The sequence below is a fragment of the Pelodiscus sinensis genome, chromosome 1, assembly GCF_052426305.1.
Source record: "Pelodiscus sinensis isolate ZL-2025 chromosome 1, ASM5242630v1, whole genome shotgun sequence".
Classification (NCBI taxonomy): Eukaryota; Metazoa; Chordata; order Testudines; family Trionychidae; genus Pelodiscus; species Pelodiscus sinensis.
In genome coordinates, this window is record NC_143052.1 from 318,037,588 (window position 1) to 318,052,438 (window position 14,851).

At 45.3% G+C, this 14,851-nt stretch overlaps 1 protein-coding gene across 2 annotated transcripts in view; it reads left to right on the forward strand.

The window, feature by feature from the left end:
* Positions 1-14,851, forward strand: part of DYNC2H1 (dynein cytoplasmic 2 heavy chain 1) — a 328,959-nt gene that overhangs the window by 154,254 nt on the left and 159,854 nt on the right. For both annotated transcript variants that reach the window (XM_089775660.1, XM_089775659.1), the window contains 2 exons: positions 3,718-3,804; positions 8,176-8,302. In XM_089775660.1, coding sequence (XP_089631786.1) covers positions 3,718-3,804; positions 8,176-8,302 — 214 coding nt within the window. The remainder of the gene's footprint in view (positions 1-3,717; positions 3,805-8,175; positions 8,303-14,851) is intronic.

A 14,851-nucleotide genomic window follows, 5' to 3' on the forward strand; every position in this document is an offset into this window, starting at 1 on the left:
TGCTTGTATTCACTATGTTAGGCACACCTCCAGACTTCTCGGTGAAGACCGAAACAAAGAAGTCATTGAGCATCTCTGCCATTTCCAAGTTTCCTGTTACTGCTTCTCCCTACTCACTAAGCAGTGGGCCTACCCTGTCCTTGGTCTTCCTCTTGCTTTTAATGTATTTATAAAAGGTCTTCTTGTTTCCCTTTATGCCTGTAGCTAGTTTGATCTCATTTTGTGCCTTTGCCTTTCTAATCTTGCCCCTGCATTCCCGTGTTGCTTGCCTATATTCATCCTTTGTTATTTGTCCTAGTTTCCATTTTTTATACGACTCCTTTTTTATTTTGAGATCATGCAAGATCTCCTTGTTAAGCCAAGCTGGTCTTTTGCAATATTTTCTATCTTTCCTACACAGCGGAATTGTTTGCTTTTGGGCCCTTAGCAACGTCCCTTTGAAATACTTCCAACTCTCCTCAGTTGTTTTTCCCTTCAGTCTTGCTTCCCATGGGACCTTACCTACAAGTTCTCTGAGCTTATCAAAATCTGCCTTCCTGAAATCCATTACCTCAATTGTGCTGGTCTCTCTTCTACCTTTCCTTAAGAGCATGAACTCTCTTATTTCGTGATCACTGTCCCCTATATTGTCTTCCACTTTCAAGTTCTCAACTAGTTCCTCCCTATTTGTTAAAACCAAATCCAGAACAGCTTCTCCTCTGGTAGCTTTTTCAACCTTCTGAAACAGAAAGTTGTCTCCAATGCAGTCCAGAAACATATTGGATAGCCTGTGCCCCGCTGTGTTAGTTTCCCAACATATGTCTGGAACTTATTGGATAGCCTGTGCCCCGCTGTGTTAGTTTCCCAACATATGTCTGGATATGAGTCAAGAGTGTGCCCTTGTAGCTAAGAAGGCTAATGGCATATTATGTTCCATTAAGAGGAGCATTGCCAGCAGATCCAGAGATGTCATTATTCCCCTTTATTCGACTAAGGTGAGGCCACATCTGGAGTATTGTGTCCAGTTCTGCTAACGCCTATGTTAAATGCATTAACAGGTAGATAGCTAGTATAGCTCAAAACGTAATTTTAATGGAAAACATATTATGGGAATGTTTGTAAAGAGGTTCTGTAGGAATTGGTACGATGCCCAATGTTATTCAACATTTTCATCAATGATCTAGAAATAAATATAAAATCACTGCTTATAAAATTTGTGGAAGACAAAGATTGGCAGAATGATGACAGAAAAAGGCATATAGACAGACTAACTCGGCTACCCCTCTGCAGTTCTAGATAACTTGGTAAGCTGAGGCCATTCAAACAACATGGCTGTGTCTAGATTGCACCCCTTTTCCGTAAAAGGGATGCAAATTAGACACAGCGCAATTGCAAATGAAGCGGGAATTTAAATCTTCCCCGCTTCATTTGCATAAACATGGCTGCCGCTTTTTTCCAGCTCAGGGCTTTGCCGGCAAAAAGCACCAGTCTAGATGGGGATCTTTCAGAAAATAAAGCCTTTTCCAAAAGATCCCTTATTCCTTATTTTAAGAGGAATAAGGGATCTTTCAGAAAAGGCTTTATTTTCCGACAGATCCCCGTCTAGACTGGCGCTTTTTGCCTGCAAAGCCCCGAGTCGGAAGAAAGCGGCAGCCATGTTTATGCAAATGAAGCGGGGAAGATTTAAATCCCTGCTTCATTTGCAATTGCGCTGTGTCTAATTTGCATCCCTTTTACGGAAAAGGGGTGCAATCTAGACACAGCCCCAGTGTGATGCTGTGTCAGAAAGGGCTCCTGCAAACCTTGGATGTATAAAAAGGGGAGTAGTGAGTCAGAAAGTGATTTTACTTCTGACTATGGCATTGGTCAAACTGATATTGGAATACTGCATATAGTTCTGGTGTCAATATTTTTAAAATGATGTAAACAAATTCGAAAGGTGTAGAAAAGAGCCACAAAACTAAGTCAAGGGATGGTCTTATTGTGAGGCACTTAAAGAACTCAATCTGTTTAGATTGAGAATGAGTTGATTACAGTTTACAAGTGCCTTCACAGGGAAAAAATATCATGTACTAATGGACTTTTAAATCAAGTGGAGAAAGGCATAGAAAGAACCAATGGCTTGGAGATGAAGCTAGACAAATTCAAATGAGAAATTAGGCACATATTTTAACAGTGAGTTAGATTAATCTACTCAGCATACAAGGGTTTAAGAAGAAGAAGACCAATCATTGGCATAAAACACCAAGGGAAGTTATTCTCCATCTCTTGATTGAGATGTGTTTTCTAGAAGATGGGCTTTAGCCATATATATGTTACTGGGTTCAATATAAGGATGGCTGACTGAAATTTAATGACCTGTATATACAAGAGGTCAGATTAGATGATCTACTCCCTTCTGGCCTTAAATTCCGTGATACTATGAAATGATGCAATTGTCATATACTGATTCATAATCATTATTGGATTTAGGAACCTAAACACAATATGGCCTTTTATAGGGGTGGGCAAAAGGACTTCTGCGGGCTGGATCTGGCCTGCCAAGAGGGTTGATCCGGCTCGCGGAGGCCCTGACACTCCCTCATCCTCAGGCCAATTAGGGCCTGGAAACGAGGACGGGGAGTGTATGAAGTTTTCTCTGCCCTGCAAGGACTGCATGGCACTCCTAAGCACCATGTACTCCTGGCAGGGCGGGAGGAGACTTCCCGCACTCTCCTGCCCCCAGATTAATCAGAACCTGGAAGCACAGGAGGAAAAGTTTCCTCTTCCCCACACTGAAAGGAGTGCTCAGCGCTTGGAAGTGTCTTGTGCTCCTGACAGGGGGAGGAGACTTTGTGCACACCCTGTCCCCAAACCCTGATTGGCCTGAGGGTTGGAGGAGCACACCAAGTTTCCTTCACCTTGCCCCTACCCTGCAAGGAGCACGTTACACTTAGAAGCGACCCGTGCTCCTGGCAAGGCAGGAGGAGACTTCGCGCGCTCTCCTGCCCCTGATTGGCCTGAGGGCAGAAAGGGGAGTGGGTGAAGTCTTCTCCCGCTGCCAGGGGCATGGGCATCTAGGGGGAACTTCTGGGGGAGCAAAGACTTCACACGCTCCACTACCCCTAGATCTATCATGGTCTGTGGGTAGGGAAGTATCCTGGCCCCACCTCTTCTGCTTGAGGCCCCACCCCTTGTAGTGCAGCGTGGGGCCACTTCATACATTTCTGAAGTGGCCTCTGGCAAAAAAATATTTCCCACCCCTGGCCTATTATGTGATCTCTGTGAAACTCCTGCTACTTTGTGAGAGGTGCAGTGTTTCTCTGCAGCCAGTTGGTTAGGAGAGATCTTAGGGTAGTTTTAGCACAATTGTGGCTACTGAGTCTCAACAACAGTGGAGTTTTAGGATGGCCATAAATTGAAGAACCTGTGGTTATGGTTTTCCAAAGACCCAAAAGTCTTGATTGTCTTTTTTTGTTTGTTTTACAGAGAATCACAGTGATATATGTTCAATATTAGTGTTTTGTTTACATTTTCAAGATGATTTTTATAATAAAAAGTGCTAGGAACATTTTTAAGTGAAAGCTGAGAATGTCTTTGATATATGCTGGTCACAGAAATCAAGGAAGGTCTGGTCTTTGAGTGCCAAGGTCCTAAATTCTGTCTCATCTATTATTTTTTAAAATATTTTTTATTTTGATTTTTGGTTGGTATGAATATGAATCTACACCAATAATAAAGTAGTAAATTATTTTTTAGTAACCTAAAGAAAACTGAAGACAGAAAACGGAAATTAGAAGATCTGCTTAACTCTGTTGGCCAAAAAGTGTCAGAACTAAAAGATAAGTATGTGGGCTTTCCTTACATGTCTTTTGAATGGTTTTCATTATAATTTTGTAGATTGAGTTTAATGTTTTAATGCTACTTCAACAGAAAAAGCTTCACAGCAAAAATTCAGTTAGATTGATTTGCCCATGTTCTTGAAACATCTAGAGATGTTTTCCTGAATCTTAAGAAAAGTTCAGATAGAAGCTGTTCCTCATCCTCTTTATAAAAAAGGACAATTAGTTTTTCTTCATTTGGTTTTAATCCATTGCTCTGTTTTCTGTAGCCCACTGTCTGCTATGATTCTGAACATAAACTTGCCTCCTCTCCCTGCAGCTCAAGGAGGCAGATCAGTATTTTGTAGCAGCATAGTATGGTCAAGCCCCCTCTGCACCTGCTTGCTGAAAGTTTTCTCTCCCTCTGAAGTAGCAGACAGTGGCAATTTCCTTTATTTTTGCCCTTCCTCCTTCTATTTTAACTTTTGTGACTTGCCTTCCTTAGGGCCCAGAGCCCTTCAGAGTGGTCTGTCTCATAGTCCTCTCCCAGCGGTCCCATTACATCTGGGAGAGAACTGTGTGACCTGCAGACCCCGTACCTAATGGAGTTAGGGAAAGAAGGCTGGCTGCATGCTGGGCACAACTCTACATATGTTGATCCTGAGAAGGCTGCTTCACATAGAGAGTATGTCCACACTAACATAAATAGCTGTGATTGGCACATGTCAGTTGACTTGGGTTCAAACTGCAGAGCTGTAACATTGATAGGTAGACACTCAGTTCAGGATGGACTGTAACAAAGCTCCTCCTTAATCTTATTGGGTGTTGCGCTTTCAGGCAGATTACTTGCCTCAGAGGCTCATAGCAACCCTCAATTTATACATTGGCTTGCTATTTGTTGAACTGCTCTCATCATTGGCCAGACTTCATAGTCTCTGTGGCTCTCCAAGTGGTACAGGTAGGACAAATTCTTGTAATAAAGCTAGTCTTTTCCTAGTCCTGAAATGGGGAGCGGAGGTGGAGAGGAACCTGGGCCAGCCCTCTGCTCAGGGACCCTGTAATAGCAGCTGTCTGTAATGGTACTAATAACAGCTGTGTGACAGCTACAAATCCCTGTGGCATTGCTATTTTGGGATATTTCCAGTATCCCAAAATAGCGCCGCAGTCTAGACATGCCCAAAGGAAGCTATTATACTAAAACAATCTGGAATGGCTAAAAATGGAAAGAAAAAACTTCCTCTCATCCCCCAGAAATCTTCTAACTCCACTCAAGAATGTGAGCTGTCTGCCTCTGAAATCTTAGCAGCCCCAATGAGTAATCCACAAGTAAATGTTTCCCCTCAAATTTATTAATGGAAAAAACCACCCATCAGTTCATCATTCAGTCATGTAAGCATATTAATAAGAGCAACCTCTGGTTCCGTAAGGGTATGTCTACACTACAGTGTTATTTCAAAATATCTTATTTTGAAATAGTTATTTTGAAATAGCTTATTTCGAAATAAAACATCTACACACAAAATGCATTTCGAAATAGCTTTTTACTATTTTGAAATAGCACGTCCAAACTGAGAGGACACTGAATTGCATTGAAGGCCAGCTGGAATCAGGTCCAGCAGGGAATCAGGTCAGGAGTTTATTTGTGTGGCGGCTATCTGAGGCTTGTGCTTAAATGGACCTCCACCCCGGGCAGCCATTTCTTAGCTTTCCCTGCTTGCTTGCCTACCTCGATGAGGGACAGCAAAGCGTTTGTGTCTCTGCGTGCCTTGGTTGCCTTCACTCAGGACACCACAGCACTCTGCAACATGGAGCTAGAGCTGCCCCTGGGCACTCTGGTGCTTCTCATGAACCCATTGAAGTGAGCCTGGCTGCACTTTTTCCAGGCTGCCATCCAGGAGGTCCATCGTGGGACTGTCAGTATCCAAGAGATCCTGCGGGAGAGCTTCCACCCTGAGGAGCACTAAGAACCTCTGTGGTCTGCCCCACTTGGGGCTTGTGCTTCATTCCTCACCCACATCGTTCCACTTACCCTCCCAGCCCCCCTTCCTGATGTCAAATAAAATACACGTATTTTCATGAACACAAACTCTTTATTTAACAAAATGGGGGGGGGGGGGGCAGGGATGAAACTGGTGAGACTGGAGAAAGGAGGTGTGAGAGGGGTGGAAGAAGGCTGGGAGAGGAGAAGGGGAAACCTGGGAGGAGGGAGGTGGAAGGGGCAAGCAAGGGGAAGAAGGGGGAAGGGAAGCTCAGGGCTCAGAGTTGGAGGTCTTGTTGGACCATCTTGATTTTCATGCAAACCTGCTCCTGGGTTGCATGTGGCCTTTGGTGGCCAGGCTGGCAGCTATCCTGCCATAGATGGCCACGTTCATCCATCTAGTACGGAGATCATGGACCTTGGGGGCATCCCCTTCAAACCTAAGTAAGGTCCACCCTGATCTCCACCCTGGACCAGGAAGGCGCCCGCCTTCTCTAAGCCCTGGCCGGCTCCTGGGAGCTGACAGACTGCTCTTGGGGAGTGGCGGAGGTCTGGCTGCCAGTGGCTAGCTGGCTCATGTTTTGGGTCCCCTGGGTTGGGGCAGTGACTGCTGGCTCTGGGCCGACAGGCTTGGAGCTGGCATAGGCACTGTGGCCAGAGTCAACCCCTTTAAGGGCTCCGGGGAGGGAGGGGAGGAAGAGGAGTGTTCTTGTTTGAGGCTGGAGTGGCCACCAGGGCACCCTGGGAAGGCTGGAGGCCCCCTATTTCGAAATAAGTGTCTACATAGCACTTATTTCAAATTAGCTATTTCGAATTTGGTGTTATTCCTCGTAGAATGAGGTTTACCAAATTTGAAATAAGTGCTCCACTATTTCGAATTTATTTCGAAATAGTGGTTTGGCTGGGTAGACCATAGTAAAGTTAATTTGAAATAATGGCTGTTCTTTCAGATTAACTTTGTTGCATAGACATACCCTAACATTCAAGAATCAAAGGGCTCTTACTAAGATAATGAAGGTTAATACCATAGTAGCTTTCCTTGCCATGCATATGATTATTCCTTCAGAAGCAGTGTTCAGCCCTAAGGATAAAAAGGTTGATGCCACCCTCAAAAAGGTAGCAAAAAAAGCACTGCTACCTTCCAAGCATCCGTTGCACTTAACTGCTTTACAGGAGCATCTCTCCTGATTAGAAGATCTCAGAGCCCTTACATGAAGAGATCACCTGAGTTTGGCTTCACTTTAAAGAAACTCTCTCTAGCAACAGTGTTTGTAGCTGATGACCCAATGGCTGCAGTAAGGTGGCCCTATCTCTGGAAGTGGTTACTGACTCTAAGCAGATTCTAGTCAGCTAATTTATAGGCTCCGTCCTTTTTTGGAGAGAAGCTGGACAAAGTGGTGGCTGACAATGCCTCTCTTTTCCAGTGAGAGCCCTCAGGAAAGAATATAGATCAGCTGTCAGACAGGTGAACTCATTTAACCTCTTTCACTGGTACTTCTCACAGAGGTACCAGTGAAGAGACAGCAGATTCTGCAAAGGGAAACTGTGGTATTGAGATCGGGATTGGGGGGGCGGAGTCCGGAGGGACTTTAGCCCGCTAAAATCTAATTTACAACAAAGATCTCTTAGTCCTCTGCCCACAGTTAAATTTAGGGGAGGAATGGTTTTCATAGACCACAATTAAATGGGGCACAGAGTGAGCCAGTGATGGTCCCTTTAGCTGCAGTGTCCACCCCATCAGTTCATCATTCAGTCATGCAGCTCCAATGAATCTATAAAACACAATCTGTTTCAAAATGAAATATCTCACCTTGTGGATGTGAGTGTGATAGACTGATTTAAGGGCTTTTATGAAGATAGTCCCTTCATTAGGAAATTTGATATAGCTAAAATAATTATTCAGTGTCTCTAGCATTTCTTACAAGTTTTAAGGAGATTAGAGAAGCCTGTTACCTGCCAAGACTTGACTTCAGTATTTTACCTTTCCTCCTGTTATGTTTAATGATATTACCAATATGTGCAATAGTTCAGAGAACTGGCATTTCCACCTTAGGGAAATTCCCCAGGTTTCTGGGAATTTTTTTCTGTGAAATGTAGAGTCCAATTTTGTGGGTGTTGCTTGTCTGCTGGCACATATGGGAGGTAAGGTGGGGCCAGTGTATCTACTGCTGCCTGGATCAAACATTATGGAGTAAGGTTGCAAGGAGAATATAAGCTCTGTAGTTCAAGGTGGAGGATTCTTTCCCTTTTGTTTGGGCAGTGATCCAGTTTAGTTGTTTGGCTGGGTGTTTAGAGTAGAATTTGGGCAATTAATGATTTTGGAATGTAAATAATTTTTAATAGAGCCTTTAAGTTGTACTTTAAAAAAAGTATACCAATTGGTTCTTCACAGAAATTTAAAAGTATAATTTTGTACAGGTTTCAGAGTAGAACTACTGAAGCAGCTAAACTTGAAGCAGAAGTAGCTAAAGCACAAGAAACACTCAAAGCTGCAGAGGTGCTGATTAATCAGCTTGATAGAGAGCACCAGAGATGGAATACACAGGTTTGTTTCAGAAACTTTCATAAAATAGATATCACTATATAAAAATCTTGACTTTAATACTTTATATTCTCTTTTTGAAGGCAATGGTTTTATTGTACAATGTGTTTATGGAATATAAATTATGTTGCACACTATTGCATCTTCTAAATATTTATGCCATTATATTTAAAAGCTTTTGTCACTACTGTAATGCTTTATTTTAAAATTCTTCCTGAAACTTTCTCTTATTCCATTATTTAGATTTTCTTGGCAGATAATAAAATGTATTCCTCTTCGAGTAGTCTCTCTGAGTGCTCCACTCATGGTGTCGGGCTCGTCCCACACCGCAGCTCGGATGCTTTCTATAGCTGTTTTCAGCCGGGTGCGCGTGCACAGGATACAGCTCGCGACGTTTGCACTCTTTGATCTTCGCGCGCACCCGGCTTCCCTGTCAGTTCCTCCTAACCGTCCCTGAACGCAGATGGAGCTCTGATCTTCTCCTCACAGCAGTTCTCCTTCCCTCTGGGAATCTGTAGTTAAATAGTTAATTGTATATAGTTAGATTATCTTTATTGTTCGATCATCTTGTTTACTAAATTAAAAAAAAAAAAGAAGGAAACCTCTTTATTTAAACCGCGGCTTACAGCGGCTTCCCGCTGTTAACAGCCGCGGATCAGCTGAAGAAAAAAAAACAACAACCTTGTCTCGGGAAGAAACTGATTAACAATCATGCCTGGGTCTCCACGCTTCAAGAAATGTGGCCATTGTAGTAAGCCAATGCCTCTCTCAGACAGGCATTCGCTTTGTGTGCATTGCCTGGGGGAAAAGCCACACTCCCCACAAGTGCGGGCACTGTGCGAAAATGACAGCCCGAACTCGGCGAGAGAGAGAGATGAGGCTGAAGATGTTTCTACTTGATAAAGCGCTGGACCCCAGGCCAGAAAATGTTGAACAAAGGGGGAAAACCCCTAAACGGAGGATCTCTTCCCCGGATCTGAGGAAGAAGAGGCAAAGAATCTCCCCAGCCAGATCCCTACCACTCGATATATTGGTGGTAGGTGACTGTGATCCATCTGCCCTTGCCCCTCGATCCTCCTCATCAGGATCAGGGGTGAACAGGAGTAGGGCTGCAGTGCCAGAGGGAGCGCTTTCGGCAGCAGCCTCAGTGCCGGCAAGCGCTACTAAGAAGACGCCGGCACCGCACCGCTCTTCTTCAAAGGTGCAGGAAAAAGCCGCGCGGTCAGCGGTGCCACTTCACAAGGCTGCTCAGGGAGCAGAGTTGCCGGCACCGAAATCAGCTGCGGTGCGGGTAAGCGGTGTACATGCTCAGAATTCACTGGCACCGCTCTATTCACCCCAACGGACAGCTGCTGACCAGCACATACCCACAGCTTTGCCGCTGGCACCAGGAAAAACCCATCCAGCACCATCACCTCTCCAGCCACTAATGCAGGTGTCGCGTGGGGCTTATGAGCTGCAAACAGCCTCGGCACCAGTAGATGCGGCACCGCAGCAACAGCTGATCACCGTACCAGCGCCGGAGCAGGAGCTGGAATTACAGAGGTACCCCCAATCAGAGGTACCATTAACAATACGGGGACAGGACTCGCACTTCTCTCCTTCCCCAAAATTTTTGCATGGCTCCTCTCCTCCAACCGAGTATGGCTCACCAAACCATCATGGTTACCGACAACACAGCCCCAGGCACCATACTTATTACAGACAACAGTCCCCTTATGGGCATCCCCATTAGAGGAGTTACTATAGAGGTCCATCCTATTCTCCACCATATGAACGTCCTTATTACTATGTTCCGCATAGCAGGCACGAGAGACAGCATAGTAGCAATAGATCATATAGGTGCTCATCTCCTCATCCATCAAATCGTTATTTTGAATACCATCACTCTTCTTCGTGCTCAGCACGTTCTCGCTCCCATCATTATGACTTCCAATGCTCCTCGCATTATAATCCGCCGTCAATGAGACATTCTCCGTCACATCACCACTGTGACAGTTACTTGGCTTCTCCCCCATGCAGCCGGAAGGCCACATCGCACCACTCAGGCCTAGAGGATGGTCAGTTATCTGAGCGGGACGATCATCGATCTGAAGACCCGGTTCCTGATGGTTCACCTTCATCGTCACGTGCTGCGGTCTTTCCACCAGACTCGTCCCCACAGGACGATTTTAAGTAGTTTCAGGATCTATTCAAGCGGGTGGCTCAATCCCAAGAAATACAGATAGCGCAGTCTCAAACGAAGCAACACCGGCTGCTGAAAAACTTGCACCCCAGGCAGAATACAAAGCTCGCCATCCCTATCGATGAGGCCATGATGGAGGCAGCTGACGCTATTTGGCAGACACCAGCTACGGTGGCCCCAACTTGCCAGAGAGCCGATAGATGATATTTTGTTCTATCCAAGAACTTAGAATTTCTCTTCAATCATCCGCAGCCAAATTCCCTAGTGGTGGACGGGGCACAGCAACGGGTCAAGGCACCACAGTATAAGACTACGCCGGATACCAAAAAGTTGAACACATTTGGCAGAAAGGTTTACTCCTCAGCAACCATTCTCTTGCATATCTCTAATTATGCTGCACCATTGTTGAATCATAATTTTGATAATTATGAGAAAATATCTCAGCTTCTCCAATACCTCCCAAGGAGCAAACGCTCCTTCTTAAAATCCCTGGTACAGGAGGGTTTTACAGCATCCAGGGTTTGTCTGTAGATCTCCTTGGATGCAGCTGATACAGCAGCCCGAACCACGGCAACTGCAATAACAATGAGGCGCTCCTCTTGGTTGGCTTCCGCGGCAGTCCCAAAGGAGCTCCACGCAAAAGTTGAGGATCTCCCTTTTGATAAAAACAAATTATTCGCAGAAAAGACGGATGAGATCCTTCATTCCGGAAAAGATTCCAGGTCTACGCTCCATACCTTGGGAATGTGTACTCCCCATTTAGGCACAAGAAGTATTACCCGTACCAGAAGAGGTACAATTACCCTTATCAAAGGCAACAACACCAACAGCGAGTCATAGATCAATCACGCCAAAGACAGTGCTCTCAATGCAAACGATCTCAACCATTTCGCTCAAACAACCAACAAAATCCCAAGCAGCAAGTTTGATGGTTCGATCGAGGGCTTGCAATGATTTCCTACTGTGCCAGAATACCAACCACAGCACAGCATTCCTCTTTTTCACCATCGACTTCAACCTTTTTGAGACCAATGGACAGCACATCAGACCGTTGGGTATTACAAATGATAGTTTCTGGGCTCACCATCCCCTTCACTACCATACCACCCAGAAATCCTCCAACCCCGTCCCTTTTCAGGGACCCCTTTCACGAGAGCCGCTTAAAAGAAGAGGCACAACGTTTGCTCTCCAGAGGAGCCATAGAGCCCGTACCCTCCCAATTCAGAGAAAGGGGCTTATATTCGAGGTATTTTCTCACAGAGAAGACCGGAGGATGGAGGCTGATCCTCAACCTCAGGAAACTGAACAAATACCTTCGCCGTCAAAGGTTCAAGATGGTGACCCTTTCCAAGATATTACCGTCACTAGAGAAGGACGATTGGTTTGCGGCCCTCGATCTGCAATTTTCACCTATTTTCGTCTATTTTCACATAGCCATGCATCCAGCCCACAGGCGTTTTCTCCATTTCACTATTGGCAACGATCATTTCCAGTACTGAGTACTACCGTTTGGACTTGCATCTGCCTCCAGGGTGTTTTCAAAAACCCTGACGGTAGTAGCAGCTCACTTGCAGCGCAGAGATGTAATCATATTTCCGTATTTGGATGACTGCCTCATAAAGGGCAGGTCCAGTCAAGAAGTCCAACACATGGTGACACTGGTCAGGCAGACATTTCTCTGGCTTGGTCTCATAATCAACGAGAAGAAGTCTTTGCCGGATCCCACGCAGGCTATACATTTCATAGGCGCATGCCTTGATTCCATCACAGCCCATGCATACTTAACTCAGGAGTGCTTTCAACTTTTACACGATCTGGCCACAGTAGTCATCCAGGCGCCTACGGTCACAGTACTTACCTGTCTCCGCTTTATGGGCCATATGGCTGCTACCACCTTTGTGGTTCAACATGCCAGACTTCATTTCCATTGTCTACAGCATTGTGTACATTCCGGTAATGCATTCCGTGCACAAAGTAGTAACTCCTACTCCTCTAGTTCGCAGATCTCTGGGTTGGTGGTTGCGCCCGGGAAATCTGCTAGCGGGAGTTCCATTCAAATGTGAACAACCTTCGATCCAGTTGACTACGGATGCCTCTCTCTTGGGGTGGGGAGCGCACATCAAGGGTCTGTTCATGCAGGGTAGATGGTCCGCACCGGAGGCCCTTTCACATATCAACCTCCTGAGCTGAAGGCCGTATTTCTTGCCTGCAAACATTTCCATTCACTTATAGCTGGTACAACCGTCCGAGTATTTAAGGACAACATCGCAGCTATGTATTATATCAATTGACAGGGAAGAGCACGATCACGCTGACTATGTGCACAAGTAGTCAGCCTATGGAACTGGTGTATAAGGAACCATGCCACTCTGGTAACATCATACTTACCGGGTACGAGCAATGTCGCGGCAGATGCTCTGAGCAGAATTTTTCCTCAGGACCATGAGTGGGAGATTCATCCTGACGTCTTGGAAGACATCTTCCGATCCTGGGGGATACCACCAATAGACCTCTTCACGACCTACAAAAACAAAAAATGTCACCTTTATTGCTCTAGAGGGGGCATGGGCAAGGACTCTCTGGGTGATATATTACTAGTCCGTTGGACGGCACCTCTACACTATGCATTCCCACCAATGGTACTTATCCCAAGAGTAATTCAGAAAATCAGGGAAGATTCAGCCCGTGTCATACTTCTAGCACCAGCCTGGGCGAGACAGCCGTGATACCCGTTCCTCCACAGAATGTCCCGATTACTACCACACCCCTTACCTTTCCTTCCAGACCTCCTTTCCCAGAATCAGGGATTGTTGCTTCACCCCAGACCAGAGAACCTTCACCTGACAGCGTGACTCATAAATGGTTCAGGGTAGACAAGCAACTCTGCTCGGAAGCGGTAAAGACTGTATTGTTGAACAGCAGGAGGCAAACCACAAGGAACTCCTATTTGGCAAAATGGAAGAGATTTGTAATTGGTGTGGCAGAATTGACATTCAACTGCATTCGGCACCAATGCATAGGATTCTTGATTATATCCTGTCTTTGCACCAGGCCAGTCTTTCGATGTCCACACTACGGGTTCACCTCTCTGCAATTACCGCCTTCCGTACCACCATAAAAGGTCATTCAGTGTTTACTCACCCCATGACAAAAAGGCTGCTTAAGGGGATAGCTAATCTTAAACCTCCGCGAAGACCCATTCCCCTGCTTGGAACTTGGATCTGGTACTTGATGCATTAATGTACCCGCCTTTTTGAGCCTCTAGCCACCACTTCACTATCAATGCTCAATACCAAGGTAGTGTTCTTGTTGGCCATTACATCTGCCCGCAGGATCAGTGAACTGGCAGTGTTAATGGCAATGCCTCCTTTCACAGTTTTCACCAAGGACTCAGTTACGCTACGTACTCACCCAGCCTTTATCCGTAAGGTCGCTATGCAATTTCATGGTAATGAACCAGTCGTTTTGCCTGGTTTTTTTTTTTATCCTAAGCCTCATACTTCAAATTGGGACTCCCTACTTCATACCCTGGATGTACGTCGAGCATTGGCATTCTATATAGACAGAACACAAACCTGGCATAAGACTAATCGTTTAATAGTGTCCATAGCAGAACGCTCCAAGGGCAATTCATTGTCTTCCCAATGTCAATCTAACAGCATAGTTTCCTATATTACCATGTGCCATACGATGTGCAACAAGCCCCTTCATACTCTACCTAGAGCGCATTCAACTAGAGCAGTAGCAACTTCCACTGCTTTTGCCAGAGGAGTGTCTCTGCCGGAAATCTGCAGTGGCCACATGGTCTTCCAGTTTTACTTTTATGAACCACTACGCAATAGTGCGTAGATGGATACCTGAATATTCAGTGTCTTCAGCAGTGCTTTCAGTCAATGATAAACCAGAACTCTGGGAACGCAGCGAGAGCACTGCTACGAAGTCACCATGAGTGGACTACTCGAAGATACAGCATCATTCCTTAAAATCTGCTTTATAGCTTTTCCAAAAATCAAGCCAACCAATGTCTCTACTCATGTAGCTTTTATGAGTGGGAAATACAGACTGAGCCTATGAATTCCCATTGTTGAACACAATGACCCTTGCTTTGAAGTTAGTATTGTAGTTTCCTTGCATTCACAAGATATCACAGAATCATAAAATACTAGGACTGGAAGGGAACTCGAGAGGTCATTGAGTCCAGACCCCTGCCCTCATGTCAGGACCAAATTCCACAACCTCCTTGGGAAATTTATTCCAGTGTTTCACTACCCTGACAGTTAGGAACTTTTTCCTAATGTCCAACCTAAACCTCCCTTACTGCAGTTTAAGCCCATTGCTTCTTCTTCTATCCTCAGAGGCCAAGATGA